At 47.5% G+C, this 26,479-nt stretch overlaps 1 protein-coding gene across 11 annotated transcripts in view; it reads left to right on the top strand.

The window, feature by feature from the left end:
- The first annotated feature begins 1,990 nt into the window (after positions 1 to 1,990).
- Positions 1,991 to 26,479, top strand: part of LOC101799876 (inverted formin-2) — a 40,173-nt gene continuing 15,684 nt past the window's right edge. For 3 of the 11 annotated variants that reach the window (XM_038179967.2, XM_038179966.2, XM_038179965.2), the window contains exons 1-10: positions 1,992 to 2,120; positions 19,236 to 19,644; positions 21,012 to 21,127; positions 21,660 to 21,819; positions 22,316 to 22,349; positions 23,365 to 23,506; positions 23,622 to 23,763; positions 24,265 to 25,176; positions 26,058 to 26,203; positions 26,288 to 26,349. In XM_038179967.2, coding sequence (XP_038035895.2) covers positions 19,248 to 19,644; positions 21,012 to 21,127; positions 21,660 to 21,819; positions 22,316 to 22,349; positions 23,365 to 23,506; positions 23,622 to 23,763; positions 24,265 to 25,176; positions 26,058 to 26,203; positions 26,288 to 26,349 — 2,111 coding nt within the window. In that variant the 5' untranslated portion in view covers positions 1,992 to 2,120; positions 19,236 to 19,247. Of the gene's footprint in view, positions 2,121 to 2,187; positions 2,231 to 3,301; positions 3,518 to 3,687; positions 3,827 to 4,521; positions 4,747 to 12,683; positions 12,851 to 19,235; positions 19,645 to 21,011; positions 21,128 to 21,659; positions 21,820 to 22,315; positions 22,354 to 23,364; positions 23,507 to 23,621; positions 23,764 to 24,264; positions 25,177 to 26,057; positions 26,204 to 26,287; positions 26,350 to 26,479 lie in introns of those variants that run through there. The other 8 variants (XM_072038235.1, XM_038179968.2, XM_072038234.1 and 5 more) reach the window with 7 other exon arrangements.

The raw sequence follows: 26,479 nt of genomic DNA, 5'->3' as shown, positions 1-26,479 counted from the left end.
TAAGAGCTCAATCCGTCCAGGGCAACAATCCCCCTGAGCCTTCCAGCTGCTGCAGCATTTCCCTTGATCCTTCCAATCCTTTTTGCTGTGGGACAGAGAAACAAGGGGTAGCCCCACTGTGGAGGCACCCAGCCAGGGCTTCCCTTCCTGCCAGGACCAGGTGTGTGCCATCAGCTTTTTCACCCAAGCCAAAGGAAAAAAAAAAAGAAGAAAAAAAAAACCAAAAAAAAAACCAGCCAGAATTAGAAGGGAACAATGGTCATGGAGCATCTTTGGTGTAACCAAAGGGGAACTTGGTCCATGTGGTGGACTTTGCATGTTTGGTATATAATTGGCAGCAATAAGACCAAATGAAAGCAGCAATAGAGATATACAACAGCACCTTTGCTGCTCACACCTTCTCCAAGCAGGAGATAAGGAGCCCAGGGAAAGCTCAGCTTGCTTTTTGAGGATGTGAGGTTTCAAGGAGCAAAGCACAGTGCAGACACAGGTCCTGCATCCCCACAGCCACACCACATCTGCACCCCCGGACACACATGCACAGCACGGCTTTATCCCAACAAAGGAGCATTTGTGTGCCTGCTGCTCGCCCCCACACTCATATCTGCTTTGGTCAAAAGTGATTGTGGTGGAAACAAGGGGCATTTCCACAGAAATTCATTTTCTCTCCTTCTCTTGCCTTTGCTCTTCACTTCTACGTGACGGCAAGAGGCTCCATGGTTTTAATTTATCATCCATAATCAATTTTTAGTGCCATGAACATTGTCCCCCCGTGCTCAAACAAGGAAGCATGACTGTCAAGTGTCAAGCATGAGTGCAAGGATGAGTAAAGCAGTGACGCATGGAGGAAGGGGAACAATATCCCTTGTCTTTTATCCACCCTGGGTACAAGGCCATGGTGAGCAGCACGTCTCCTGCATACAGCACAGAGGTTTCCCTGCTGCCCCCCATGCAGCCAACCCCGCTCATGTGCCAAGGTAGTCCCGGGCGGAACAGGGAGCAGAAGCAAAAGAAATGAAAAGTGGGCTTGAGTATGAAAGATTTGGCTTCCCTGTGCCTCTTCTCGCACCGAAGTAGCAAAAACATGCAGAGAAGGGAAATTGGCTGAAGCAAAAACAACAACAGCAGCAGCAGAAGACGCTGAGTATTTCCTAAACAACAGATAGATCTTTCAAAATCAGGTTTATATCCTCAGAGAGAGATTGCAGGGGACACATCCATTTTTCCTGCCACGTAGATTTGTACAACAAATTATGTACCCGTCTGGGTATTGCATAAGACACCAGTTAGAAACATTTCTTTTGAGTAGAAGAATAACTGAGGAGCCGTGCTGGTTAGCTGCCATCCCTGACAGACGCCGTCTTCTCCCATTTCTCTCCTCTCTCACTAGAAACAAAGCAGTGTTTTACGAGCAACTGGTAAAATCTCAGGTCTCATTTTCCAATTTGAAGCCTCTGAGATGCTCATCGCCGTGTTCCTACCCTGTAACTACCCTCCAGTCTCCCGTAATCGCACTCAGCGGCGTGAGGCTCGGCTCTCAGCTCGCAGCAGCCCTTGCAAAAACACTTTAGCAGGATTTCCACGTTAGCTCTCCCCTTCTCCCCCCTCCCAGGATTTTTCCTGCTGGTTTTTCTCCTCGGATGGCCAAGCCCAGCACAGCAGCAGGGCTCTGCCTGAACACGGAGGGGAGTGACCGGAGGGGAGAGCACCCCGACCCGCAATGGGAAACAAACTTTTCCACCGAACTCTCCCCACCCGGCTGCTAACAGGAGGCTTAGCTCCACAGTTTCACCCTCTAGCCCTAAAGCCAAACCTCTCTGTAACAAATAACCCCCCATCCCCTCTTTCCACCCAACCCAATCAGAGCCCTTCAGTGGCATGGACCGCAGCGCGCATCCCCTGCCCGAGGGGACCCCACTCCCCCCAAAACCCCAACCCCAGCCCCTCCTGAAGCTGGGCTGGGCTCGGGGGGAGGATGCTCAGATCTCAGAAACTTCCCCCCCGCTTTCCCTTCCCTTCCCCGCCGCCGCCGCCCCCGCCCCGCCCCGGAACGGGGCGCGGCAGCCTCGGGCGGGCAGAGCCCGGAGGCTGCGGGCTCCGCTGGAGGCTCCGCGGCCGCGGTGAGGCCGGGGGAAGGCGGGGGGGAGGCTGCGGAGGCTGCCGGGGGAGGCGGGGGGGGGACACGCGTGGGCGCCGCTGCGGGCTGCGGGTGCGACAGGGCGGCGGGCAGGTGGGATGCGGGATGCGGGACATGGGCTGAGGGATGCGGGATAAGGGATGCGGGACACCGTGGGACGGGGCTGGGGGGTGTAAAGAGGGATGGGGGGGGCCGGCTGGTGGAGGGTGGGGGGCTGCGGGCTCGCCGTGCTGGGAGCTGCCGGCCGAGCGTGCAGGGTTTGTATTTTTGCAGCCTTCTCCTGGTTTTGGAGGAGGTGTCCCGAGTCCTTCCCGGTTTTCTTGCGTGCTCCTCCCGTCCCTCATCCTCCCGGTTTTTTTTTGCTCGGTGGCTCCGCGGTGATGGAGGGGCTTCTTGCGACATCAGTGCCGGGGGCTGAATTCCAGGGCTTGGAGTCGGGGGAGGAGGTCTCGGGTGTCCCGATCCTGCCCAAGTACCCCAAAACTGGAGGTTGTGACCCCTCCCTCCCCGCACATCGCCTTCCTCAGATTCCTCAGGCTGGGGAATTTCTGCGAGTAAACACCCTGCAGGCTGCGAAATGCACCCGGGCAGCCTGCGAGGAAACTTCTGGCCTAAGTCAGTGAAAAAGAAAAGTTGGAGTCAGCAGAGCTGCAGGAAGGTTGCTCTTGTCCTACTGAACTTGATCAGGATTTAGGGCGGCTGGCCAGAAATCCCATTTCTTCCCCAGCCACTTCAGCTTGGTTTTTCCACTCGGCGGCTGCCAAAGTTGAGGTGGCGGAGGGGAGTTGCCGGCAGCTATGAACCCTTGTAATTTTTTGTGTGTGTGCTGTTATAAGTTAATAATCCCGCTCTAGGCTGCTGGCCAAGAATTTTTGCTTCAAAAATGCAAGCAGTGTACGAGGCCCATTGTGTAAAGAGATCATCTGAATGTGGGACAGGAAGGGACCTGGCAGATCAGCAAATCTACATGCTCAACGATATGACGCCTTATTGCACGCTGCCGTAATTCATTTGTCCCCCATCTCCCAAGAAGGGGAAGTTTCTGAACTTGATGAACAGATATTATACAATTTCTTCCAATACCCATCCTTCCCTAACTTCATATTTGAGCTCAGTTGCTCAGTTCTCTCTCTCTTGTTTTCATTTTTCTTCATACCCATGTAGAAACAGCAGTTGCTTGCTTTTCTCTCTGCTGCGCAATGCCAAACAGGCCAGAACTTGCCGTCTGCTTTCGTAAAGCAGGCTCCAGCTCCTGCTGATCCCAAGCAATCCTGTGCCACGCGTCTGCTCACCGGCTACCCCATGGTTGAGCAGAGCTGTGAGGTCTGTCGGATACCTCTCCTGCTTCAACTCCTCACCAAGAAATAGATCCCTCACCTGGTAGGCATTGCAATAAACCTCCTCCTTGGGCTCTTACTGTCCTGTGATGGGAGTGGGAAATGGGGTGTTTCATTGCTGAGTGCCCACCCCACCTCTGTATTCTGCTGTCAGAGCTGATTTTACCCTGCCCTCCCATTAATCCCACTTTTACAGCACATCCCCATGCTCTGTGCTGGCGCAGTCTCCTCCCAGCTTTCTCTCACTTGCTTCTTCCTGAGGAAGTGTCACGAAAGGAGATGTGGGGTGGGACAGGGTCTCCCTCACTCCCAGTAGTGACCCCGCCAAACTCGGACTGATCCCTTCATCCATGTGAGTAATCCTCTCCTTTTAGATCTGTACCCTATTTATTACAGATTTTCATCCTCTGTGGCTTGCCTCCCGTTTCACTGCGAGCTGTGCAGCAAGCGGCTGTGCTTCAGAGGTGCTGAAAGCTGAACTCTACCCCTTTCTGTGTACCTGATATGCCTGATAGATTTCTCGAAGCGACCGAGTAGAAAATTGTCCTTATCAAAGCAAACTAAGTTGCATTTTGTCCCTCTTTCCCCACCATTTACTTCTACGTCTTCAATTATTTTTTTCCTGCAGCGATTATTCCATTGATGAGGGGTTTTTAATCCTGCCATTGTACCGTAACCAGCCACGAGCAGAAGATGGGAGTAACTGGGCAGTGGGTGGCAACACAATGCAGTGATCAGGCAGTGAACAATATTTGTAGAGCTGAGGCAGCTGGGGGAACTTCAGTCAAACTCCAGGCTCGTATCGGAGCTCAGATTTAACTCCCGACGAATATCCTTGCTCTTAGTGTTTGCAATAATGTCTATCAATAATGATTCAGAGAAAGCAGCACCCACTGAATCAACAAAGTCAACTTGTAGGATCATGCAGCGGCTCAGAACAAATCCAGCTCCGCTCAGTGCAAAATGCTGTAGCGGGTAGATAGGACATCATAAGGAGTTATCCCCGTTCCCTGTGTTAACATTGTGCGTTGCTTTTTATCTAACTAGGCGAAAATGAGCCAAGTATTTAGCAGGAGCTCGGTACAGCCTTGCACCACGATGCCCTGTGTGCCGGAGGGAGGCTCCCCAGTAAGCTCAGCGCGTCGGCGTGAGAGTGACTAGGTGCTTCGGACCTAATATGTTATAATCCTTTCGGCATTATCCACCAAGATTGTTCCAGTTTCTCAGCATTGCACGTGCAGCAGTGGGAGCGAAAGTACTGCAACAGAGCAGGCAAGCAGTTCCCTATTTCATTACGCCGAAAGCTCTTCAGCCCCAGGCTCTCAACCAAGATGCTAAGACCCAATTGGGAGAAGGAAGAAAAATAGGTCAGATTTTGAGCCTTGGCTTTGTCCAAAGCTTTGGCTTTGTTTTGTTAGGAACAGAGGCTGGTTTCTTGCTGATAGGGCTGCTGTGAGCCTAGGTGCGGGGTCATTACGTTTGTGGCGCTTCTCAGTAAGGATCTTAGCCGAGGCCGTGTATCACCTGGTTCTCTTTTCCTAGGAAAAAAATCACCAGCGAGCAACAGACAAGCCTTATAATTGCTACCAGATGTCGTCAGTGGTAGACAAGGAGCTGATTTTGTGGAATTGAATGTAGAAACAAATAGGCAGAGGGTGTGTGGAATTCATGAGCCACTGAGTCATAGCCTGTGATGTGCAGGAGTTGCTGCAGTTAAAAGTAAGTGTTTGTACAGTGTGGCAGGTGAATGTTTGCTGCAGTTTTGTCAACACAACCTTTCACATCTGCAGCAAGCTTTGAGAGAGGGTCCGTATGAAAACAACGTGATGATTTTTTCTATTTGATGTAACTAGCCAGTGTCGTTCACGGATTCAGCTGTTTCTAGTAGTACGATACCTGTGCTGACATTTCAAAGTGCTGGAAATACTGAAGCCACGGATCAATGAAAATCTTAAGAAAGCGATAATGTTTGCAAAAGGTTCTGAGCATTTTCAAGGTGCTCTGGGAAACCTCCTGAGCTGAGAAAGGAGACCTGGCAAAGCCAGCAGGAAGGACTGAGACTCAGTGGTTGGAATTTTAGTCCCAGAATTGGAGTCACTCAGCTGATTCCAAAATGTTTTAAATACTCTAAAAGTAGCATCTCACTTCAGAAGGGACTTTGTTCCGGCAATCTTGTTGGGAGGGTGCAATGTTCAACTTGGTATGGTTATAGTCTGGTTATGGTTATATGTCACAAGGTGGTGCTATTTTGCATTGACATCCCATTTCTTTTTCTTACCATGACCATTATTTTGCCTTGGCTGAAGTGTAAAAGGTACTAATTCAGGGAAATGTTTAAAGACAGAGGGAGAATTTGCTCTTTGCACTGCAGCTCCATTAGAGCCCGTTGTGCAGGTATCCTTAGTCAATCCTTTGTGCTAGGAGAAACTCCAGTCGATGGGTTGTGTAGCTGCTCGCAGCACACCCATGGCTTCAGTGGCACTGATTTCTCCCCACATCCAACATCCAAAACCTTCTGTTGCCTCTGCTGTCCTGAAATGATGGTGAATGCTGAAATCAAAGCAGGACGCTGCCGATGGCCACCTTGGTGCCGCGTGGCTCATCTCGCTTCCAGCTGGGAGAGCTGAGTCACGTTTTAACAAGCAGGGACAGCAGGGGAATTTGCAGCGCGCTGGGATAGCTCCAGGAAAGTGTGGGAAAGGAGGCACCATGAAACCATAAAATCTCTAAATTTAGTTCTTGTTTAAAATGGAAAACATTTACGATTTTAACTGTGTGTGGGTCCGACGCAGCAGGGGGAGAGGCGCCTGGCTTGGAGGGTCGTGGGGTCTGCTCCCTGCCCAGCTCCGTGGCAGGGACATGCCCTGTTTCAGGGAACATAGTGAGCAAATCCCCAGCCAGCAATGGGGATACAGGCAGGGATGCTGCAGCAGCCCCGCATCCCCTGCCCGAGGCAGTGGAAGAGGATGGCATTGTTTCTCTTTATTTATTGTCAGCTTTGGTCATTAGGTCTGTTTGTGTTGACGCAGCTAAGGAGTAGCTGTTACCCTCCACGATGTCAGTTAAATCGCATTATTTTTAATAAGGCAGCTATCTCTGTGCTGCTTCTGTTATGCTGGTTTCTTCTATCTGGCAACTGTCTGCGTCTCATCATCCTGCCTTTCCGTTAAGTCATCGCGCCGCGTTTGCTGCAAGCAGTGAGCAAAGCATTAGCGTTATCTTCTGATGGAAGCCCTGGCTGGAAACAGAAGTCCCCACAGCATGAGGTCACTGCTTTTTGGGAACGATAGTTTTCCTCCCGCAGCCCTCCCAGAATCCACGCCATGGTGGATCAACTCCTTTCCCACCACCTGGCCCAGCTCAAGGTATTTCACCCGGAGGAAAGGATGGTTCTTGCTACAAAAGGGCTCACGATGAGGGGCAGCAGCAGCTGCTGTGCATGGGAAGGGATTGCTCTGGGGTTTTGCCCCCTTTGCCCAGCACAGCTGTGAGTCCTGCTGCCGCCACAATGTCGGAGTATGTAACCCTTCCTCCTGCCCTGGGAGGTGGCTGTGATCTCCTTCGTGCGCCTCTAGCTCAGGAAGGGCTGGTTCATTCCATGAAGGAAATTAATTACTTCTGCTATTTAAAAAAAAATCCTTTGGGGTTGGTCAGCTTAACTTTCAAACTTTCATCCACGTGCACATTGCAGTAAAGCAAATATACGCCTAGCCCGAGCAAAAATGTTTGCATGGAAAAAGCAAATGAGGGTTGCAGAATTTACCCAGCAGCTGGCTCTGCGATTTATAAAGTGTTCGTGAGTATGTCTTGTTCTTGACTTTTGTGACAAACAGTGCAAATTTGAACCTGCCATGAAGGTGAGCTGAGGAGCAAATATTTCTATTCCCTGCTGTGTTTTAATGACTTGTTTCCCCTCTGCTTTACATCACGGGGATGTGGCACTCAGCTCCCCAAGTAGCCTGCACCCGAAGCCTGGCCGAGCTGCTGGGCTGCTTCCTCTGCCGGCTGCTTCCCAGCCTGCTTGGCTCTGTGTGCTGTTTATGCAGAGTAGTTCCAAATTTCAGAACAAGCTGTCCAATATTCATGAGTTATTTTGTGTTTATCCAGTCCTGAGGCATCTTTCAGAAGCCTGGGGATAAATTCTGGTTTTTGGTTTTTGTTTTTTTTATAATTTCTGTTACTGGAAATGCACTGACCCTACACAACCAATTCCAGGCCCTAAACGTGGCCTCTGTTTAGCTGAGAGAAAGGTCAGAGAAAGGACTAGCACAAAGCTGAATTGTTTTACAAGCCTACGTTTCCCAAACCCCTGCTCTGATAATACTTGTAAGCAAGTGCTGGAGCAAACCATATGTGTAGAGATGAATCACATATAAAATGATATCCTAATATTAGTTTTATATTTAGTTACAAGATAAATACAGTGATTTTTCTCTTGAAAGTCAGTGACAGCCCCATTCTCAGCTGATGTGAAGCCGTGCAGCTCCTTGGACTATGCAAACTCACGGGTATGACTGAACCACCGATTTCTTCGTGAAGAAAGAAAAACAGTATCAACACCTTGTTTCTGAAGTGTTTCAGGTTATTGTGTGAGAAAAGCTAAAAGATATGAAAATGTTAAGATACCCTGCATTTGTATTAAAACTGATTATGTTATTACCTTAAAATACATGATGGGGCCATTTTGTCCCCAGCATGAGGATATCTCACTGTAAACCTCCAGGTGGTTGGAGCATATTAAAATCCCTTCACGTTAATTATAAGACTGTGGGTTAGAGTTGGAATAAGAGTTTTTAGGAGTGACAGCATTAGTTCCTCAGCTGATGCTGTAGCAAAGCAAAGGGTTAAGCCACTCAGTGTGCTGGGATTACTGCATTATAAAAGAGGGACGTCAAACTTTTTCACTCAGCAGTGGAGAAAACAGTCTGAAGGCATCTTTGGAGTGGATTAGTTTTGAAATAACGCTAAGCCAGTCCTTTGCTCTCTGCAAGAATTTATTTTAAATGCCTCAAATGCTTAACTTTTTGAATTAACAATCAGGCCTGTTCTCTGGTTGCTCTTAGTAACATCCAGAGTCGTACCAGCTCCCAGCCAAGTATCTGGGTCCGATCTCCTTAATGTGTGCGATAAGCACTTCGCCTGTGCCATTAGGAGTCCTGGCTACCACCAGCCTTATCTGAACAATAGCGTTCAGGATGTTTGCTCTCGGGCTGTTCGCTCGGTACGATGCCAGCTAAATGGTTCATCAGCAGCTGCAGTGGAAAAGCTAATCTCAATAGGAGGGAGTTGGGTTTGCAGCCTATTAGGGGAGCAGCTGGAAGAAGGCTGCCTCCTAAAGATCCCTTCTGCTGTCCCAGTAGCTTTCTTCATCAGGGCTGTCCTCAAACCTTGCCGTAGCTCTTTAGCTTAGCAGTACGTGCAGCCTTCTGCATCCAACTCTTTCCTCTGTGGACCTCTTGCTTTATACCAGCTCTTCTGGAAGAGCTCTTCCCTGCCTGCAGACCTTCTTCCTCATGCGAGTACACCTCCTGGCACTGTGTAATGCAGGTATGCAAGATAAATAAATTCAATAAAGAGCCAGTGAGAGCACATACATCCTTTAGAGACCCATGCGTGAGGTTGTACCCTTTGCTCTGGGTAGAATTGCTGATGTAGGGCTTTTTGGTGTGGGGGGACTTTTAAGTTTTTTGTTTTATTTTTTTTTTTCCAGAAAATGTTGTCATCTCCTATCCAGTGAAAGCAGATATTTTGTAGCTGTTCATGGTTCTTCCCTGGCTGGAAGCACCCTCCCCAAAACAGGATGTTTTTTGTTATAGAAACTTCCTACCAAAAGAGCTGTGGATTTAATGCTTTAGATGTTTAAAGCAGATCTGCCCCCATTAAATACAATGTTCCAGGAAATATGCAAGAGCTGGCAGGAGCAGCGTCTTTTATTTTCATTATCCAAAGCATCCATCAGATAAAGACTACTTCAAAAGGCCTTTTTTTTCTCTCCCCCAGCATCAACTTCAGTGAATGTATTTAGCAGAAAGGCAGTCAGAGGTCTGTGGCAAGAGGGCTGGGGAGTGTCAGAAACTTCTATAGGTAAAATCTCCTCCTCATTCTCTGATGGAAAAAAAAAAATTAAGCAAGCAGAAGAGCCGTCAGGCAGCTTTGCAGCTCCCCACAACTTCCTGAGGGTGCCAAGATGTTCTTGCTCCCAAAGGAGGGAGCAAAGCCCTGGGTTTACCTGCGAAGAACATCACCATTCCACCCTGTCCGCTCCCCACAGCTCTTCTGGACCTTCCTGCCTGCCCCTTGGCATGGCAGCATTGTGCATAGGACAGACCCTTCCTTTCCCTGTGGGCAGGGGTAAGATTGGGCTCTCCTCATAAATTTGTATGTCCTCACATGGCCAGACCCCCTTACATGCACTTTCAGCGCTTTGACATCAGTCACTCTGGTTGCTTAACCCACAGTTCTGTTCTCAGATGAATGAAGGACTGTTGAAGAAGTCTGGATAATTTAACCCGGCACCCTAGGTTTTCCCTGCAGATCCCATATCCACATGCTTGTTCACCTGCCTTCGCTGGCTCCACAGGGGCTGCAGTACCCAGCGAGCAGTAGAGGTGAATATTGCACCGTGACTGCTGGCTGTGTGGGCAGTTAGTGATTTCCTAGTGGATTATAAGCTCCAGCCAGGATCAACTAAAAGGAACTATCGCAGCAGACCTCCAGAAATGAGCTGCATATCCACATTCCAAAAATCATTGAAACAACTTCCAAGAAAAGTTGCTGGCACATGAACTGGTTGGTCGCATGAGCATGGAGAAGTGAGAAGACACTGGTTGCTATAAGGAGGAGTAATCAATTTCTAAGGGGCAAATGGGGTGTGTTAATTTCTATTTAATTGGATTCCTGTGCTTCATGGATCCATTGTGCGAGCAGAGAAGCCCCTGAAGATGCCCTCATCTCCTCCTGATCTCGTGATGCATAAGCTGGAAGCAGGAGCCACCATCCAAACCTGCTCATTTTTCTCATCTTTTCACGTGCTGATAGGCCTGCAGAGAGACATTGCAGCCCTGGAGCTGTTTTTGTGCTTTTTAGCCTGATTTCAATGCTTCTGCTCTTTTTTTCTTTCTTTTTTTCTTTTTTTTTTCTTTTTTTTTCTTTTTTTTTTTCTTTTTTTTCTTTTTTTTTTTAATGTGGTAGATGATGCAGCCTTTCCAAGAACACAAACATTTCTGGCGTATCTCGCAGATCCTGGGTTCAGATAAAATCTGATGGGAGCTGATAGCCCTTTAAATTCCTTCCACTTGCTGTCAGAACTGGAATCTGCAACGTCAACAATCCTTTATTTGCAGTATTTTTTTTTTTCTCTTGATTCTCTTATTTTCCCCCAAACCTGCTCCAAGAACCAGGTTAGCAACCAATCTTCTGAGGCCTTGGGAATTACACTTCAGGAGTACACAGCGAAGTGAAATTTGTTTGCTGATATAAAATCCACCATAAATGAAAGTTTACCTCAGATCATAGTGCTTTCTACAGCAGGACGGAGAACTGTGCAGTCATTTCCCTCAGCACTGAATTGTTATGGTGAAACTCATACCCCTCACTCACTACAAGGACATCGAGGCCATGGAGCATATCCAGAGAAGGGCTATGAAGCTGGTGGAGGGCCTGGACCACAAGTCCTGTGAGGAGCAGCTGAGGGAACCGGGGTTGTTTAGTCTGGAGAAGAGAAGGCTCAGGGGAGACCTTATCAAACTTTACGATTACCTTAAAGGAGGCAATAGCAAGGCAGGGGTCTGGCTCATCTCCCAAACACCAAGTGTTAAGATGAGGGGAAATGGACTCAAGTTGCGCCAGGGTAGGTTTAGGTTGGATATTAGGAGAAATTTCTTCACCAAAAGGGTTGTGAAGTATTGGAATACACTGCCCAGGGAAATGGTTGAGTCACCATCCCTGGAGGTCTTCAGAAAACGTGTAGATTGGTGCTTAGTGACATGGTTTAGTGGTAGGCTTGGCAGTGATGGGTTAATGGTTGGACCAGGTGATCTCAAGAGATCTGTTGCAACCTAAATGATTTTATGATTCTATCATTATAAAACTGCCTTAGATAGAAAGCACAGGGGCAAATCCTTCTCTTAAAAGCTAACTGAATTTGGGGCCAAAGGACAAGCAGATCAGTGTATTTCTGGTGCAGTCAGAATTGATGCTCATGTACTCAAGTATTGAGTTTCCCCATTAAGGCAGTAAACTTCTTACTGCAAGCTCCAGCTTGTGATTTATTCAGGTTGGAGGCCTTGTGCAGCAAGAAAAAAACAGCATTTGAGGTCTAATGGCTGTCACGAGCCAGGTAGGAGGTCTCTGCCAACATGGGCCCTGTTGAAATATTCACAATTTGGTAATAGCTGACTTTGAATTAGCACCTCCCGAGAGGACGAATGGAGCCATTTCACAGCCGTGCTTCACAAGCTAGTCTCCCCAAGAAACACAGAAAAGCACAAAGATGTTTTCTGTTTAAAGGATCTTTTAAAATCCTCACAGCCTTCTTGGCCCCTAAAGGCCATGCTGGGAGAAGGTGCAGGGGGACCTAGGGATGCCCAGGATTCCTGAAATTGAATCTTGCCATGGAGGCCCCTTGTTTGCTGTGGTGCCCTTCTCCGAGCTGCTGACCTAAGTGTGCAGCCCTGTCTGACGTCGCCCTTGTTTTAAGTGTTTTAAGTAATCCTGGCCCTGCCAGCATTTCAGACAGCTTGGAAAGCTTGCAGTGTAAAGCCTTGGTGCTACAAGGCCTTGAAGCCAAAAAAAAACAGCAGGGCTGAGGCAAGTTGCCACCCCCACCCTCTCCATCCCACCCTAGCCAACTTTCTTCCTCTTTTTTAGTTTTCTTGCCTTTTTTGTTCTTTTTTTTTTTTTTTTTTTTTTTTTTGGTTTGTTTGCTCCGTTTCCTTTGCCAGATCATTTCCCTGCTCTGAGTCACCCCACATCAGGGCTGTTTTGTTAAGAGCCTGGGGACTGCGGCCACTGGCAGATGCACGAGCCTCCCACCTTCCCATACGTAGTGCCCTAGCAGTGGCCAGCACAGGGTGAATGAAGTGGGTGACAAATGACATGCAAATGCCTTCCCTGGTGGCTACAGAAAAGTTATTTGCTTGCACCATTCAGAAGGCTGGTGTTTGCATATTATTAAACGCTGACATCCTGTTGAACTTCTTGTAGCATAAGATTTGCAGACAGTGACTCGTTCAGGGATTTGGACTTTATTGACTGAGGGCTGCTTGGCAGAGAAGGAGAAAATGAGCTGGATTGGGAAGTGAGCGCTCGCACGGCTATTTGGAGAGGATTCTTCTGTGCGAGGGAGACGGGAGAATAATTTGGCTTCAGCTCCAAGGTAGGGATTCATTTTTTCTGTCCTCTTGGCTTCCTGTGGAGGTGTTTAGGAAAAAAAAAGAAAAAAAAAAAGGCAATAAAAGAAGCTTTTTGGATCTTGTAGTATCTGTTTGCGTGACAGCTTCCCACTGCGAGGGAACTGTGAGAATCTTAGAAAGTTACTACCGCGCTTTCCATGTTGCTGGGTAACAGTTTCTGGTTCTCACGTGACCCCCCCCCAAATCATCCTCATAAATTGTATCCGAAAATGCCAAACGATGCTGGCACCGCAGCTGCAGGGGTGCTTGGAGGTGCTGCCCCTGCCAGAGTGCATGTGCTGGAGCAGGCAGCCACAGACCTGTGGTACGTCCCAGTAGGGTTTCTGTGGGACCTGGACTGCAGTTGGGATGCCATGAGGAAGCCCCATCAGACCAGGGTATGGGATTTACAGCCCCTTTAGCTGGTAGAGGTACTGTGCTGTGGTTTTTACCTAGCGCAGGTGGGAGCTGACATCTTCTGTGTGTGGGATGAGTGCTGGCTAACACGTGGCAGCCCTCTGACCCTAAATCTGTGGCTCCTCCAAGGACCTGTGGTACTGTGCAAGGGTGCTGCAGGGCTCTCATCTGCTGTAGAAATCTTTTTAAATCTGTTTGGCTGATAGGGGAGACTCACATGTTGCTTCTGGCCATGTTTCCTCGGTGGCAGCAGTCATTTCTGATGTGAGGGTCTGACTTATGCACTGATTTCATTTAAACGTGGCTTACCGGGTTAGGGAAAATCCTTTATCAAGTGTCTTCACGCAGTGTTACTGCTGTAAGTAAGAGGGTTTTTAAACCCATTTAAAGCTAAGCTAGAAAAATCTTTAAATATAAATAAGGCTTTAGATCACACTGAAGATCCTAACATAAACATCCTTGAGCATCTCACTTTAGATTGATTTGTATGTGGTTCCTGCAGCAGCCTAATGATTTATTTACTTGTTTGTTTACTGGGGAGGAAAAAGGCACAGGTGATTATTTTTACCAGTGTAGTTAATCCTGGTTTAACCCCACCACTGCCAAAACATTCAGAGTGGACAGATTTACCACTTGTATGAGATGTCACACAATATCATTTCTTTTATTTGCCCAGGAGAGAGAAGCTGCACTCGTACCCAGCATCCTAATGTTGGTGGGTGAGACTGAATGAGTACAACACGCTCTTTCGATGTGCAAGAATAAGCTATGCTAGCATAATACATACACATTTATACCAGTATGAACCCAGTCTTTTTTGTTTATGCTCCGAAATCCATCTCTGGGTGTTTGCTGATGGAAAAAGCCACTGCAACCTTTGTGCCACCTCCAGCCAATGCGTGGCCCCACTCCTGCTCGTTAACTTCTTCAGTAGGGCAGAGAAGGACTGGGTACTCATTCCAAACCCTTTTCATTACTTTTATCATAAATCACTCATTCATGCCTCTGATACAGCTGGGGATAAAGAATGTGTAGATCTGAAGGCAGCTGAGGCTGCTCTGTCCTTTTCTAGCCATAACCAGCAGTGGGTGGTTGGAGTGCCCAGCCTGGGTCTCAGCAAGCTTTGCTGTGCTCTGTTGGGCAAACCTTGCCTCTGTCTCAGTTTCCCACCAGAATGCTTAATTTAGACACCAATCTGACCCTCGTGTGAGCCCACCCTTGGTTCCTGCCGACAGCAGTGGGCTCACACAAGGGTCAGATTGGTGTCTAAAATGGAGTTGCCCCCCTCTTTGGGTGTGTGGGAGGGTGATCTCATTAGTCTGCGTGTGCCGAGCTGTTCAGACACTGCACGGGAAAACACGACAGTGGAAATGAAAGCAAGAAGAGAGGAGGAACGAACCCTTCAGGTTTTCTGAAGTGTTTTTGGAAAGCGCAAAGCCAGGATGTTGTTTCTTTTTACTGACTGAGCAGTCTGACATGTTGCAAAATACAAAGGCTCTGCACATTCCCAGCAGCAGAGTGAAAACTGGAAGTACCCAGAAGCAAAACCTATCATTAGCAGGCAGCCAAGCAGATCAGCCTTCCCAGTGCCAGGAACAGGCACAGAAGGGAGGGAGGGGCTGAGCAGCCCTAAAAGAGCTTTTCTTAGGGGCCGAGTGTGTGCAGCAGCAGCCTCATTGAGAGAAGTGAAGGGCTGCAAGGCAACGAGGGCAGCACATGGGGTTGGGGTGGCTCAACCCTCCTCAAAGAGCAGCAGGCAGCTGCTGACCCTCCTTGCGTCCTGTCCAGCAGCATGGGCACTGGGTCTGCTGCCAAAAAATCAGAGTGGCTTTGGCCATAATTTTTGTCCCTTTCCTTTTCATCCAGCTATACAGAGCTGCCCAAAGAAATTCCCTTTGTCACGTCTCCCAGGTCCTTGCTGTGATCCACGTCACCCTGGAGGCACGTAATAATTGAGACGAAAAGCTGTGCTGTGCAGCTCTGTGCTCCGCAACTTCAAAGGATGGAGAAAGTATTGACGTGCCCTGATTTATCCCCTACAGATGTCATCTCCCTAGGAGCTGCTTCTACTCGGAGGAAAGAGGGGCACGCAATGCTGCAGGGAAGCATCTGATTCAAAAAGAAAGGAGGAGGAAAGTTTAAAAGTCTGGGTTGGATGGGTACAGAGAGCATCGCAGCTTTGCAAACCCAATGATCCAGATAGCACCATGAACCACAGTGCTGCCGTGGCTGGGTGCAAGGGGATGAACACTTATGATATCCTTATGTTTCACAATGGAGTCTCTTTAAATTTGGCTGCTCGGGAGTATTTTTACAGTCCTGTTTCTCCAGGTGTCATTCCCTATCAGGCCTAACCATCCTCGGAGGATGAGAAGAAAGATCAGGAGGGTGTTGCATGTATCCCAGTGGCTGTTGTGAGTGGTGGGTGTCCCCACTGCAGGAAGCACAGGTTCAGCATCAGGACGTGTCCGAGGGAGCAGCACCCAGCACCCACGCTCAGGATGTAGCTGGGGAGGGCTTGGGTGCTGCAAGCACGGCCAGACACAGGCTGAGCGAATCGCTTGCACCACTGCAGCCTCCCCTGCGGCCTCAGCAGCAGCTCAAAAAGCTCCTCATGCCCCTCTGTAGGCAGGAGGCAAGGTGTATTCATTGTATTTGGGTCTAGCCCTTGTCTCTTTTGTTAGGGGGCTTTACTTTCCTCAGCCAGCACAATCTAAATTGCCTCCCTGACACAGCCAAATAGATGCTCTCCATTTTAATCTCTTATCTGGCTCACTCTGCTGTGATCACCTACCTGCTAATAAGCTCCTGTGGTCAGAGATAAAAGGTGAAAGCAGCAGCCCTGTAAGGATGTAGCTGAGCGGCATCACAGCACTGTGCTTCATGGAAAACAGGCAAAGATGCTGCATTCATAATATATCACTCATATCTCTGTTTGTAAACAGATTTATCACACCATCTGCAGAATTGTGCTGCGGTCTCCATATTTATTTCCTTTCCATTTATATAGTACAGCTCCTATTTATTTTATTCATTTTTTGTGGTTACATACATGAGTAGTCTTTTTTTTTTCTTCCCCACAAAAAAGGGCACGCTCTCTGTGGGAGAGCATGTTTAATCAACCAGATTTGTTCAGCTTAGTGCATAACAGCACAAGCCATTACTGTTTTGAGATTTACCTGCCTGGGTTTGTTTCTCATCTCTTCACATCTGTATGGAGCAGGTGGGGAGGAAAGGATAATTTAGAACAAATCCACTGGTAAACAGGATGCTCTGTCAGTATTTCCTGTCTCCTGTTGCAGTGGTTTAGCTTAATTTTCAGAAATCAGCTAAATTTAAGGTCAATAATCCTATTATAATCTCTCTGACTTCCTTTAACTGATACTATATGTAAAGATGTATTTGTCCTACAGGAAGAAAGCAGATAACGTAGCCAGCCCGCTACGTTATCTGGTTTGATAAGAAAGGTTTAGTCATATGCAAATACAAAGATGATTTAATGAGTATAACAAGAAGTCACCAAAAGAGAGAGGGAGCCTGCAGTCGGCAGCCACTCCTGCAGCCCCTCGGTTCAGCAGCACCGGGCAGGAGCACGGGGCTCCTCTGTGCCCCCACTGGGGGCTGCAGGGGGCTCCTTTGTGTCCCCATGGGGTTAAGGGCAGCTGCGAAACTGGCTTCTGTGCTTGGTGCTCACTTCCACTTCGTTAAGAGCAAAGGGCCTGGGCTCCAGGAGAGCCAGGAGGAGGGACAGGTCCCAGCCAGTGCATCAGGGCAGTGATGGTGCCAAGAGCATGGGCTCAGCACTGACACATACTTGGTTTTGTGCGAATTCTCTGCACAGGAATAAAAACTCCAGGAGTCCCATTTACCTGGGTCAGCAGGAGGACAAAGGATCTTGGCTTTTGGGGAACTCACCAAAGGAGGGTGTGGGCAGGACGATCTGTGCTGCATTCTGTGTGGATGCTCCTCAGGTCCAGCCTTGGCCAGCAGACACTGGAAGAAGACCCCTGGGCTCAATGCAAAACACAGGGCAGGGTTTGACCACAGCTCCTTAGGAGCACCTCTGCAGCATGGGACCGTAAGTCTGCTGTGGCCAGGGGCATGGAATGCTGCTGCAAAGCCCAGGCTGTGACCATGGGGTTGGACACTTTTGCTTCCCTCCCTCTGGGCAGGGAGGATTTCTGTTCTGTGTGTTGTGCCCAGCCCAGATTCCTGAGCTCGGGTACAGAGGAGCAGCTGGGGGTGACTAACTCCAGGGAGACTTTTGCCAAGAGTGAGTCGGTTCTGAGTTGCAGGCACTGATGACAAATCTTAGAAACTCTAGCCTATACTTTGACAGGAAGGTTTTTGTTTGTTTGTTTTTGTTTTATGGCCCTTTTTATTACTTCTTAGCTGTACAGTGTGTTCTCAGAGGGTATATTTGCCGCTTCACGTTTTTCGATCATGACCATCACCAGCTGGGCACTTGGCCAAGAAGTTCTTTCCCCTCAGCAAAAGGGTTTCTCCAGAGCTCTCTAGAAGTGTGTTAGGATTTTCTGTGACCATACACAGCTAACTCCATCACCCCTTCTGATCCATACTCAACACAGCTTTTAATGCTGTGATTTGAGTGCCCCTGCCAAAAAGTCCCACCCATCACCTTGCCCTGGGGGAACTGTTTGAGATACCTTGAATATCCCATCCCACCACTCTTGGTATCCATCCCAAAGGCAGGTTTAGGCCCATAATAACATGCCCTCAATGCCTACTGCAAATTAATAAGCAAACTGTTTGACATGAGGGTTAGAAACCCCAGTGCTGGAGTTGGTGATGGAAGGCAAGATTTTCCTATCATCCCTTCAATCCACCCAGTGCTGGGTTTGGGGGGCCAAACAGCCACCAGGTTATTCTGATCTCCATGCAGGCTCAGCAGCCTAGGGAAGCAGAGATGCTGGTGACATGGCAGGGAGAGGAGGTGGTTTTGATGGCTGGCCTCAGGGCACAGAGGCCAGCCCCAGGTTTATCCTCTCTCTGTGGGTCCAGTCTGGGAGCAATTGATCCTTAAAATGATTGCATTCAGCTTTGAAAAAGACTTGCGTTGTATAACTAACTAAAATCATTGCGTATCTGAAAAATGAGGATCCTGCCTCAAAAATAAAGTTGGGTTAATTTGGCTTGGCTTTGGTAGTTCTCTGGGCTGAATCAGCTCCTCACCCTCCTTGCTGCTAACGGTGTGGCTGAGACAGACCACGGGAGATGGACCTTGGAAAGATGTGCTGTATCTCCTAAAAGATGCACTGCTGTTTTAATAGCCTCCTGCTGCAGTCCCTCTGCGTGCAAACTGTTGGGCTCGCACATTATCACACACAAGCACTGCATTTTGCAAACATATTTGCGATTACAGCAGACAGGAAGAGATTAAGTGAGTGCTATAAAATTAACCTCTGCATCATTCAAAAGAAACAAAAGCAAAAAATAACAGGGCAATCGGATGCTGTTATGAGCAGGATATGCTCAAAATGGCCTCTACGTCCCATTACAAATACTTAGAAACTGCAGTCTTTCCACTGAAGTGAGATTTTTAAGTGGTTTAATGGACATAAGGAGTTCAGAGCTGATAATGCCACTTCCAACCTTATCCTTTCGCTGCATGAAAATAGGTAGTAGCTATTGACTGGTGTAAATTGGCTACTTTTAAAGCTGTATTTGCTGGCTTAGATGTGCTAAGAGTCTCTTTACAGAGTTTTCAGGGCCTGAATGTAATGTGTGTTTTTAAGGAGGGCATATATTTAGTTTCTTCAACAGAGGACTGGTTCCAGTGTGTGCCTGGCATGCTGGAGAGCTGGCCGAGGAGCAGGGACCTTCTGTGGTTATGTTTAACGTCCTGAGCCCTAGGAGAAAAAAAACAGGGCTGCCACAGGGTGGTGGGCAGTCTAAATCAACCTCTCACTTTGTCTTTTCTTTCACTTTCAGGACAAGCTTTTCATGATGTCAATCAAAAAGGAAGGTGCCCACAAGAAATGGGCTGCCCTGAAGGAGAAACTCGGGCCCCAGGAGACCGACCAGTCAGAGGCCAACCTGGAAAATGCAGAGCCAGAGCTGTGCATCCGTCTCCTGCAAATGCCGTCAGTGGTGAACTACTCCGGGCTGAAGAAGCGGCTGGAGAACAGCGACGATGCTTGGATGGTCCAGTTCCTGGAGCTATGTGGGCTGGACCTCCTCCTGGAGGCCCTGGACAGGCTGTCTGGGAGAGGGGTGGCCAGGATTTCTGATGCCTTGCTTCAGCTCACCTGCATTAACTGTGTGCGAGCGGTCATGAACTCCCACAAAGGCATTGAGTACATCGTGAGCAATGAGGGCTACGTCAGAAAACTCTTCCAAGGTGAGGAAATGTCTTCCTGCTTCACCCATCATACACAGTGTGGAGGAGGGCTTTGCTGGTGCTTGTCCTCCTGTCCTGCACCAGGCTTCTTGGCAGTTGTTGATTGCATCTGATGAGTGAAAGAGATCATTTTCCTCTTTAAAATAAGACTGCTCTGAAGTGACATTACCTTTGCCAATCAATGTCATTTAGCTGGGCTCGTTTCCACACCAATGTCCTCATAGTGCATTAAAAGGTGGGGATAAACTCTGCCTTAGCTGTGCATTGGCATAAGAAGTCCACGACCCAGCTTCTCAGCAGACATTTGCTATTTTAGTCTTTGTGAGGCCCAAGATAAGGAGAGGCACAAAAATCTTGGAGACTGGTAGCCTGTAGAGAGATGGGAGGGTGGAATGGTTTTGACTCAAGAGAGCCAATTCTCTGTGCTGCTTAGTCTTTTCCTTCTAGGAAGTGGCAGATAGCTCCATTTGCTTTCTCCTGCCATTCACTTGGCTCCTCATTAGGTCAGAAACTCATTGGGGCATCTCCTAGGACTTGCTTGTAGAGCACTTAATGACAGTGGGGCTGGGAGTATAACTTCTGTGCTGCTCCGCGGAGCTGAGATCACAGCTGCACCTGGAAACCTTTATTAATAGTTCTTCTAAATGCATTTAATCTGAAAGCTGGCTTGCTCCCCTCTACAGTTTTAAAGTCCTCTGTCTTTCTCTCAGCCCTGTATTTTCTTAACCAGCATGAAATACAGAACTGGCATTTTTGTACTGTGCAAGACAGGGGGACACCCTGGGCTTTTCAGCAGTCTAGCATCTTTGTGCACTACAAAGGAAAATAAAATAATCTAATCCACTCCCTCCCACCTCCCAGGACTCACAAAGAGTGTAATGGAAGAAAGGGAAATACAAGAGGACTGGTGAGAACAATTGGTTTATTTGAAATGCAGATTGGGCGCTTCTGCACTAAAAATAAGACTCATTAATTGGGGAAAATGGTTCATCTGCTGTTCTAGAAAACACTCATAACTGAAAACTGGAAATAAAATGTGTGACTGCAAGTGCTGAGATCTTGGCTGCTGTTTTAGCACTTCCACTGGCACTAGGAGGAAGTGAACAGCTACAAGGAGCACCAAAATGACAATAGGGTACTTGAACTAGCATTTACTGTTCCAACTAGAGGTTACTACTACATACTGCTGTTGAGATTAGGCATCTGTAAATTGGGATATTTTTCTTCCCATCTTCCATCTATTGGCTGTGTTCCTTCAGTCTTTTTTCTACCACTGGCCACAAGCCACACAGCAGAAGACAGTGAGATTCAGAATACTACCGTGCTATTATAAAGCCTTTTTTTTTTTTTCTTTTTTTTTCCTCCAGCACTTGACACAACTAATGTCATGGTGAAAAAGCAAGTATTTGAGCTCCTGGCTGCACTGTGCATTTACTCATCAGATGGCCACACTTTGGCTTTGGATGCCCTGGACCATTACAAGGCAAGTCTTGAGCTGCAGTAGGAGGTACTCTGCTCTGCTCTGACCCATGCAGGCAGGTCCATGTACCTCAGAAAAGGACTGGGAATGAATGTCATTTTGCATCATTTTGGTAAGAGAGGCAGGGATTCATGAGGTGAAATCTGGAGGAATTTTGGCCTGATCCCCAGAAGACCATAGGGCTGCTCGACAACTTCTCTCTAGGCAGATGACTTCCAACAGAAAGTTATTTTTCAGCATGAAAAAAGCACTACCAGATTAGCAATTAGATAGTGCCACATCCAGCAGTTTCACTGGCCACAAGTCTAGTTAGCAAAAAGCATAAAAGGATGCAGGAGGAGTTTCACAGACTTCTTCTGCTGACCTTACCCTGCTCAGTGATGGGAGTGCTGCTTTTACCTATATCTTCCTGTCTTGTACTCAGCAGCGTAAATTGAGAGAGGTTTTAAGATGCTAATTCTATTTGAGAGCCTGCATTAAAGAGGCAGACGTTTCTGAACTGTCTGAGCAGAAATGTTGCTTGTGTTATTAACAGAGTGTGAAGAACCAGCAGTATCGATTCAGTGTCATAATGAATGAGCTCTCCAACACGGATAATGTGCCGTATATGGTGACACTGCTGAGTGCTATCAATGCCATCATACTGGGGAAAGAAGACCTAAGAACAAGAACACAAATACGAAACGAGTTCATAGGTAAGAATATTTGTTGCACCAAGTTTTTTCAGAAAAAAATCAGTTGCTAAGCACAGGGCAGTTTTATGGCTTTATTTTCAGGCGATCCATAAGGTGATCAAAGAGAGCCAGGGAGGAAAACTGCAAATATTAAAGCCAGACTTTTTTTTTTTTTCTGTCTGTTCTCTATTCCCTTCAGCAACCTTTCTTTAGTCAAGAGAAGGGGACATTGGGCTACACACTTCATCTGACTTATTTTAGACGTTTGATTTTGAGTGAGATGAATTGTGTCCCAGATGTGTCCCTCCGTAACTCTGGCTCACTCAGCTGCAGATGTGTGTGCTGCAGGCCTCTTCATTTGTCGAATGAACCTACCTGGTTTGGCAGATCCATCTTAAGATATTTTCACTTTTTATCACTGCAGAAAGTTTATGAGAATAACATTATATAAAGATCATAATAGATCAGTGCCAAGTAGGTCATAATGCCAATATATATGTATTTTTTGTTCTCCCAGGGCTTCAGCTGTTGGATATTTTAGACAAGCTAAGGTAAGGATCACTACTTAAATTTTCATTTACAAATGAGCTTTACAGCAACATAGCTATGGAAACTGTGAAACGTGCCCACGTGGAGTGGACCACACTGGTGCGCACCCATTACATGGGAACAAGGACATTAGGCCAATGTTAAAGCTTTCTCATCAACCACAGCATCATGGGGACTGCTGTTCCAGGTAGCATTGGCAGAGGCTCTGGGCACAGATGGAGCACGGCTCAGAGCTGCATTTCAGACTGAACCTGAAGTGATGTTGTGGGCTCACTGAGCATTTGCTGTCTTACTCTCTTACTGATGGTGTTTGTCCCAGAGCATCCAGCTAAAACATTTTTCTAATGTATATTTGGAAATACCTGTCTTCACAGGTATTAATTTTAAAATGATGTTCTGTCAGAAGCACCCAGGATAAATCCTAGAATGCTTATATATGAGTTGCAGTTATCCGTGTAATTGGAATTGCTCCATCCAAATCCTTTAAAATGAGGGAAGAGAAGGCCTGTCGACACTGCCAACTAGCAAGAGTAGAGCTCCCACACTGAGTCTCTCAATAGTGCTGAAAAACTTGCCTTTAGGGTGTTGTATTTTTTTTTAATCAAGTTTTGAGCAGCATATAAGGAAGTTTTTCAAGCAGAATATCACTGGAATATTTTCAGTTTGTCTTGACTTTAAAAAGTAAAAGAAGGTGGCAGCCTGCTTTCAAAAATGTGTAAATGACACTCTGCTGTTATAGCTCCAAGGAGAAGTCCATACAAAGCATACCCTTGGCCAGATTATGCCATGAAAAGTCCTATTCATTTCCATATGTTGACTGTAGAAAGAGATACATTGAGTTCAAGAGAGGATACACTGGTGGCATTTGATCCTTTATCAATAAGGTAGAGTTGGGTACTTTTCAGCGTGAACTGGATGAGTGAGAGAGCCAAAGAGATAAAAGCCATTTAAGTAAAGATACTTATCTGAAAATCAGTGAGGAGCTCTCCAGTGAAAATGAGTGCTGTAATATTGCAGAGACATAGAGGAGGAGGATCTGCTTATCCAGTGTGATACATTTGAGGAGTTCAAGATAGAAGATGATGAGGAATTATTGAAGATATGTGATGGAATAAACATGAACGATCACCATGAGGTCTTTTCATCTCTCTTCAATAAAGTAAGTAGGCCCTCACGTGGGTTGCACAGCCATGCCATGGCAGAGTTAACAGACTTTGCTTCAAACCAGCCTGGTTCACAGCCTTGCTGTGATTGAAAGCCACCGTGTCTTCCAGGTGAGCCGCTCTCCAGTCTCCATCCAGCTGCTGTCCATTCTCCAGAGCTTGCTCCACTTGGAACCGTCTCATCACTCCAACCTCCTGCTGTGGGAGTCCTTGGATGCAGTAGTGAACAGAGCCCTTTTGCTTGCAAATGACAGTAAGAAAGACATACATCCAGCCTCGTAGTCAGTCTTTTTTTCCCCTTATCCCACCCAGTGCCCACAAAAGTCCTTCCCTGCAAAGGAAGCAGGGACAAAACTACACCAGCTGTATAGGGTCAAGTCATAATGTGAAGCCCCAGCCATGCAGATGCCAGTGAGAGCTGGCCATGTTTATCAGTGGGCTTGGGAGCCATCATCTTGCTGATGGTTAAATCCTGGTGTTGCATTGAGCTTTGGGTTGTGGGAGTCAGGGGGAATCTATTTTCATTGTCATCCTGCCTCTGGTGCTGGCTAGCCTTGCTGGCCGGCATGCTCGAAGCAGTGTGTATGGGCCAGAACCATGGGAAGGAAATTGCCTGGAAGTTAAAAGTGCAATTGGGTAAAGTGACTCAAGGGAGTGGGTTTTGTAGCTCCAGGTCTGCTAACTGTGGGAGCTGAATAGCACGAACAAACCATGGGGCCCCATCCCTTTCTCTGACCCTGACCCATTTCTCTAGTCCAAGGAAACACAGTGGAAGAAGTCATTGAGAGGCTGTTATCTGTCAAGAAGCAACCAAACAAGCAAAAGAGAGCTGAAAACCGTCTTTCTGGAAATGCGAACAGAAGCATCCATACCGAAGTAGAACTAGAACCATGCGCAAGTGCAGTTCAGAGCCTGGTGGGATCAGCAAACCCCTCCAAGGCACCAGCACCTCCCTCAGGGCCTCCTGCCAATGAAGAGAAGATCTCATCCTGCCAGCTCTCAGCCTGCTCCGCTTTACCACAGACGTCTAACCCGCCACCCAACGCTGCTCCTGCCCCACCACCTCCACCCCCACCACCTCCACCCCTGCCCTCTGGCATGGCAGCTGTGCCCCCCACATCCCCCATGATGAATACGCCTCCAGCCCCTCCACTCCCTGGCATCCCTCCTCCCCCAGTGCCCAACATGGGGGGCATTCCTCCACCTCCACCTCCTTTGCCTGGCTTGGGAGGCATCTCTCCACCACCTCCATTGCCTGTCATAGGGGGCATCCCTCCACCACCACCCCCACTGCCTGGTATGGGGGGCATCCCTCCTCCACCCCCATTGCCTGGTATGGGCGGCATCCCTCCACCACCACCATTGCCCTGCATAGGGGGCATCCCTCCTCCTCCACCATTGCCTGGCATGGGGGGCATTCCTCCTCCACCCCCATTGCCCGGCATGGGGGGCATCCCTCCACCACCACCACTGCCTGGCATGGGGGGCATCCCTCCACCGCCACCCCTCCTGCCCGGCATGGCAGGAGAACATATAGAAGCCGTCGTGGCCTCTCAATTTGGCTACCCTCTTGGCTCAGCCAGGCCTCCCCGCAAGATGGTGAAGACGCCAACATTGAAGATGAAGAAGCTGAACTGGCAGAAGCTGCCCTCCAACGTGGTGAGAGGTGGGTGCTTCTGGCATAAAGGTACTGCTACTTTGTGGGTGATCCAAGGGAAAACCCGCTATTTCTGAGGTTGTCAGATCTGGTTGACTCCATTTAGATACAGAACTTCCCTGATTTCCAGTGCATCCCACCTTCAGAGCTTAAATAAATAAAAGCAGGATGAAGCCACTAATATATAAAAACCATTCCAACTAAATCTGTAGTTTTGAATAACTTGTTTATAAATAAAATAATTTGAAATTAAAAGAAGGGGGGAGGATGAGAAGATTCGTCTAATACACCTTGGCATGCCTTATGCTTGAATTCTCAACAGGCTCTGATCTGGGTATATAAAAGTCATAAGTAACAGTACAGGTCAGGATCAGTTCACAGTTCAAGAAGGACATTGAAAAAGTTGGAGAGACATGAGAAATATTGACTTGTTTCTTGATTTTTGGGTCACATTTCCCTCTCCTAATGGATCCAAAACGGAGCATGAAATGTGAGAAGCAGCAAGGACAGGTGAGGTCAGTTTTGGCCTAGTCAAGCAAGCCATCTGGTGCATGGAAGTTGGCATAGGTGAAGTCTAAATAAGGCATGGTTTTGATCACAAGGGCATTTAGTTGTTGGGATTATTTCAGTAAAGATTTCTACAGCCAAGTTCAGGTGATTTTTTTTTGAAAAAAAAGATGTTTAAGAAGTGCAGTGGGGGTTAATTCAAGTAGTCCTATAGCCAGCATTAACACAAGGAGATGATTAAAGAACCAAAATATGTCTCTTGTTTCATTCACCTTCTGAGGAGTTTCCCATCTAGCAACTTACATTGACCCAAAAGCCCGAAGCTCTCAGCTGTCTCTGTAGCCAGTCTGAATATCTTGTGTTGTGTTGTTTTTTTTTTACAGAAAGTCACTCAATGTGGGCTTCAGTCAGCAGCAGCAGTGAGGAAACTATAGAGCCCAATTATACAAGCATAGAGCAGCTGTTTTGCTTTCCACAGCCAACCCCCAAGGAGAAAACGGCTGCACCGGTGAAAGCAGAACCAAAGGAGGTGAGGGGGTCACTCGTTCTTTCGAGTAAAGATCACTGCAGACAGCTCACCTAATATGAGATATCTTCTTTTTCTTTAATGAAGATCACATTTTTGGACTCCAAGAAAAGTCTCAATTTGAACATATTTTTGAAGCAATTTAAATGGTAAGATATGGCCAGTTTTCATGACAGTTGACAAAACTTTGAGCAGGTTTTGTGTAGTATTTGTAAGGTCCTCAAGAAATCTATTTTAGCAAATGTGTTTTTGTGGCCCATGTTACTAAAATATCTGAAT

Source organism: Anas platyrhynchos, chromosome 5 (genome assembly GCF_047663525.1).
Source record: "Anas platyrhynchos isolate ZD024472 breed Pekin duck chromosome 5, IASCAAS_PekinDuck_T2T, whole genome shotgun sequence".
NCBI lineage: Eukaryota > Metazoa > Chordata > Aves > Anseriformes > Anatidae > Anas > Anas platyrhynchos.
This window is presented reverse-complemented; position numbering and strand designations above follow the sequence as displayed.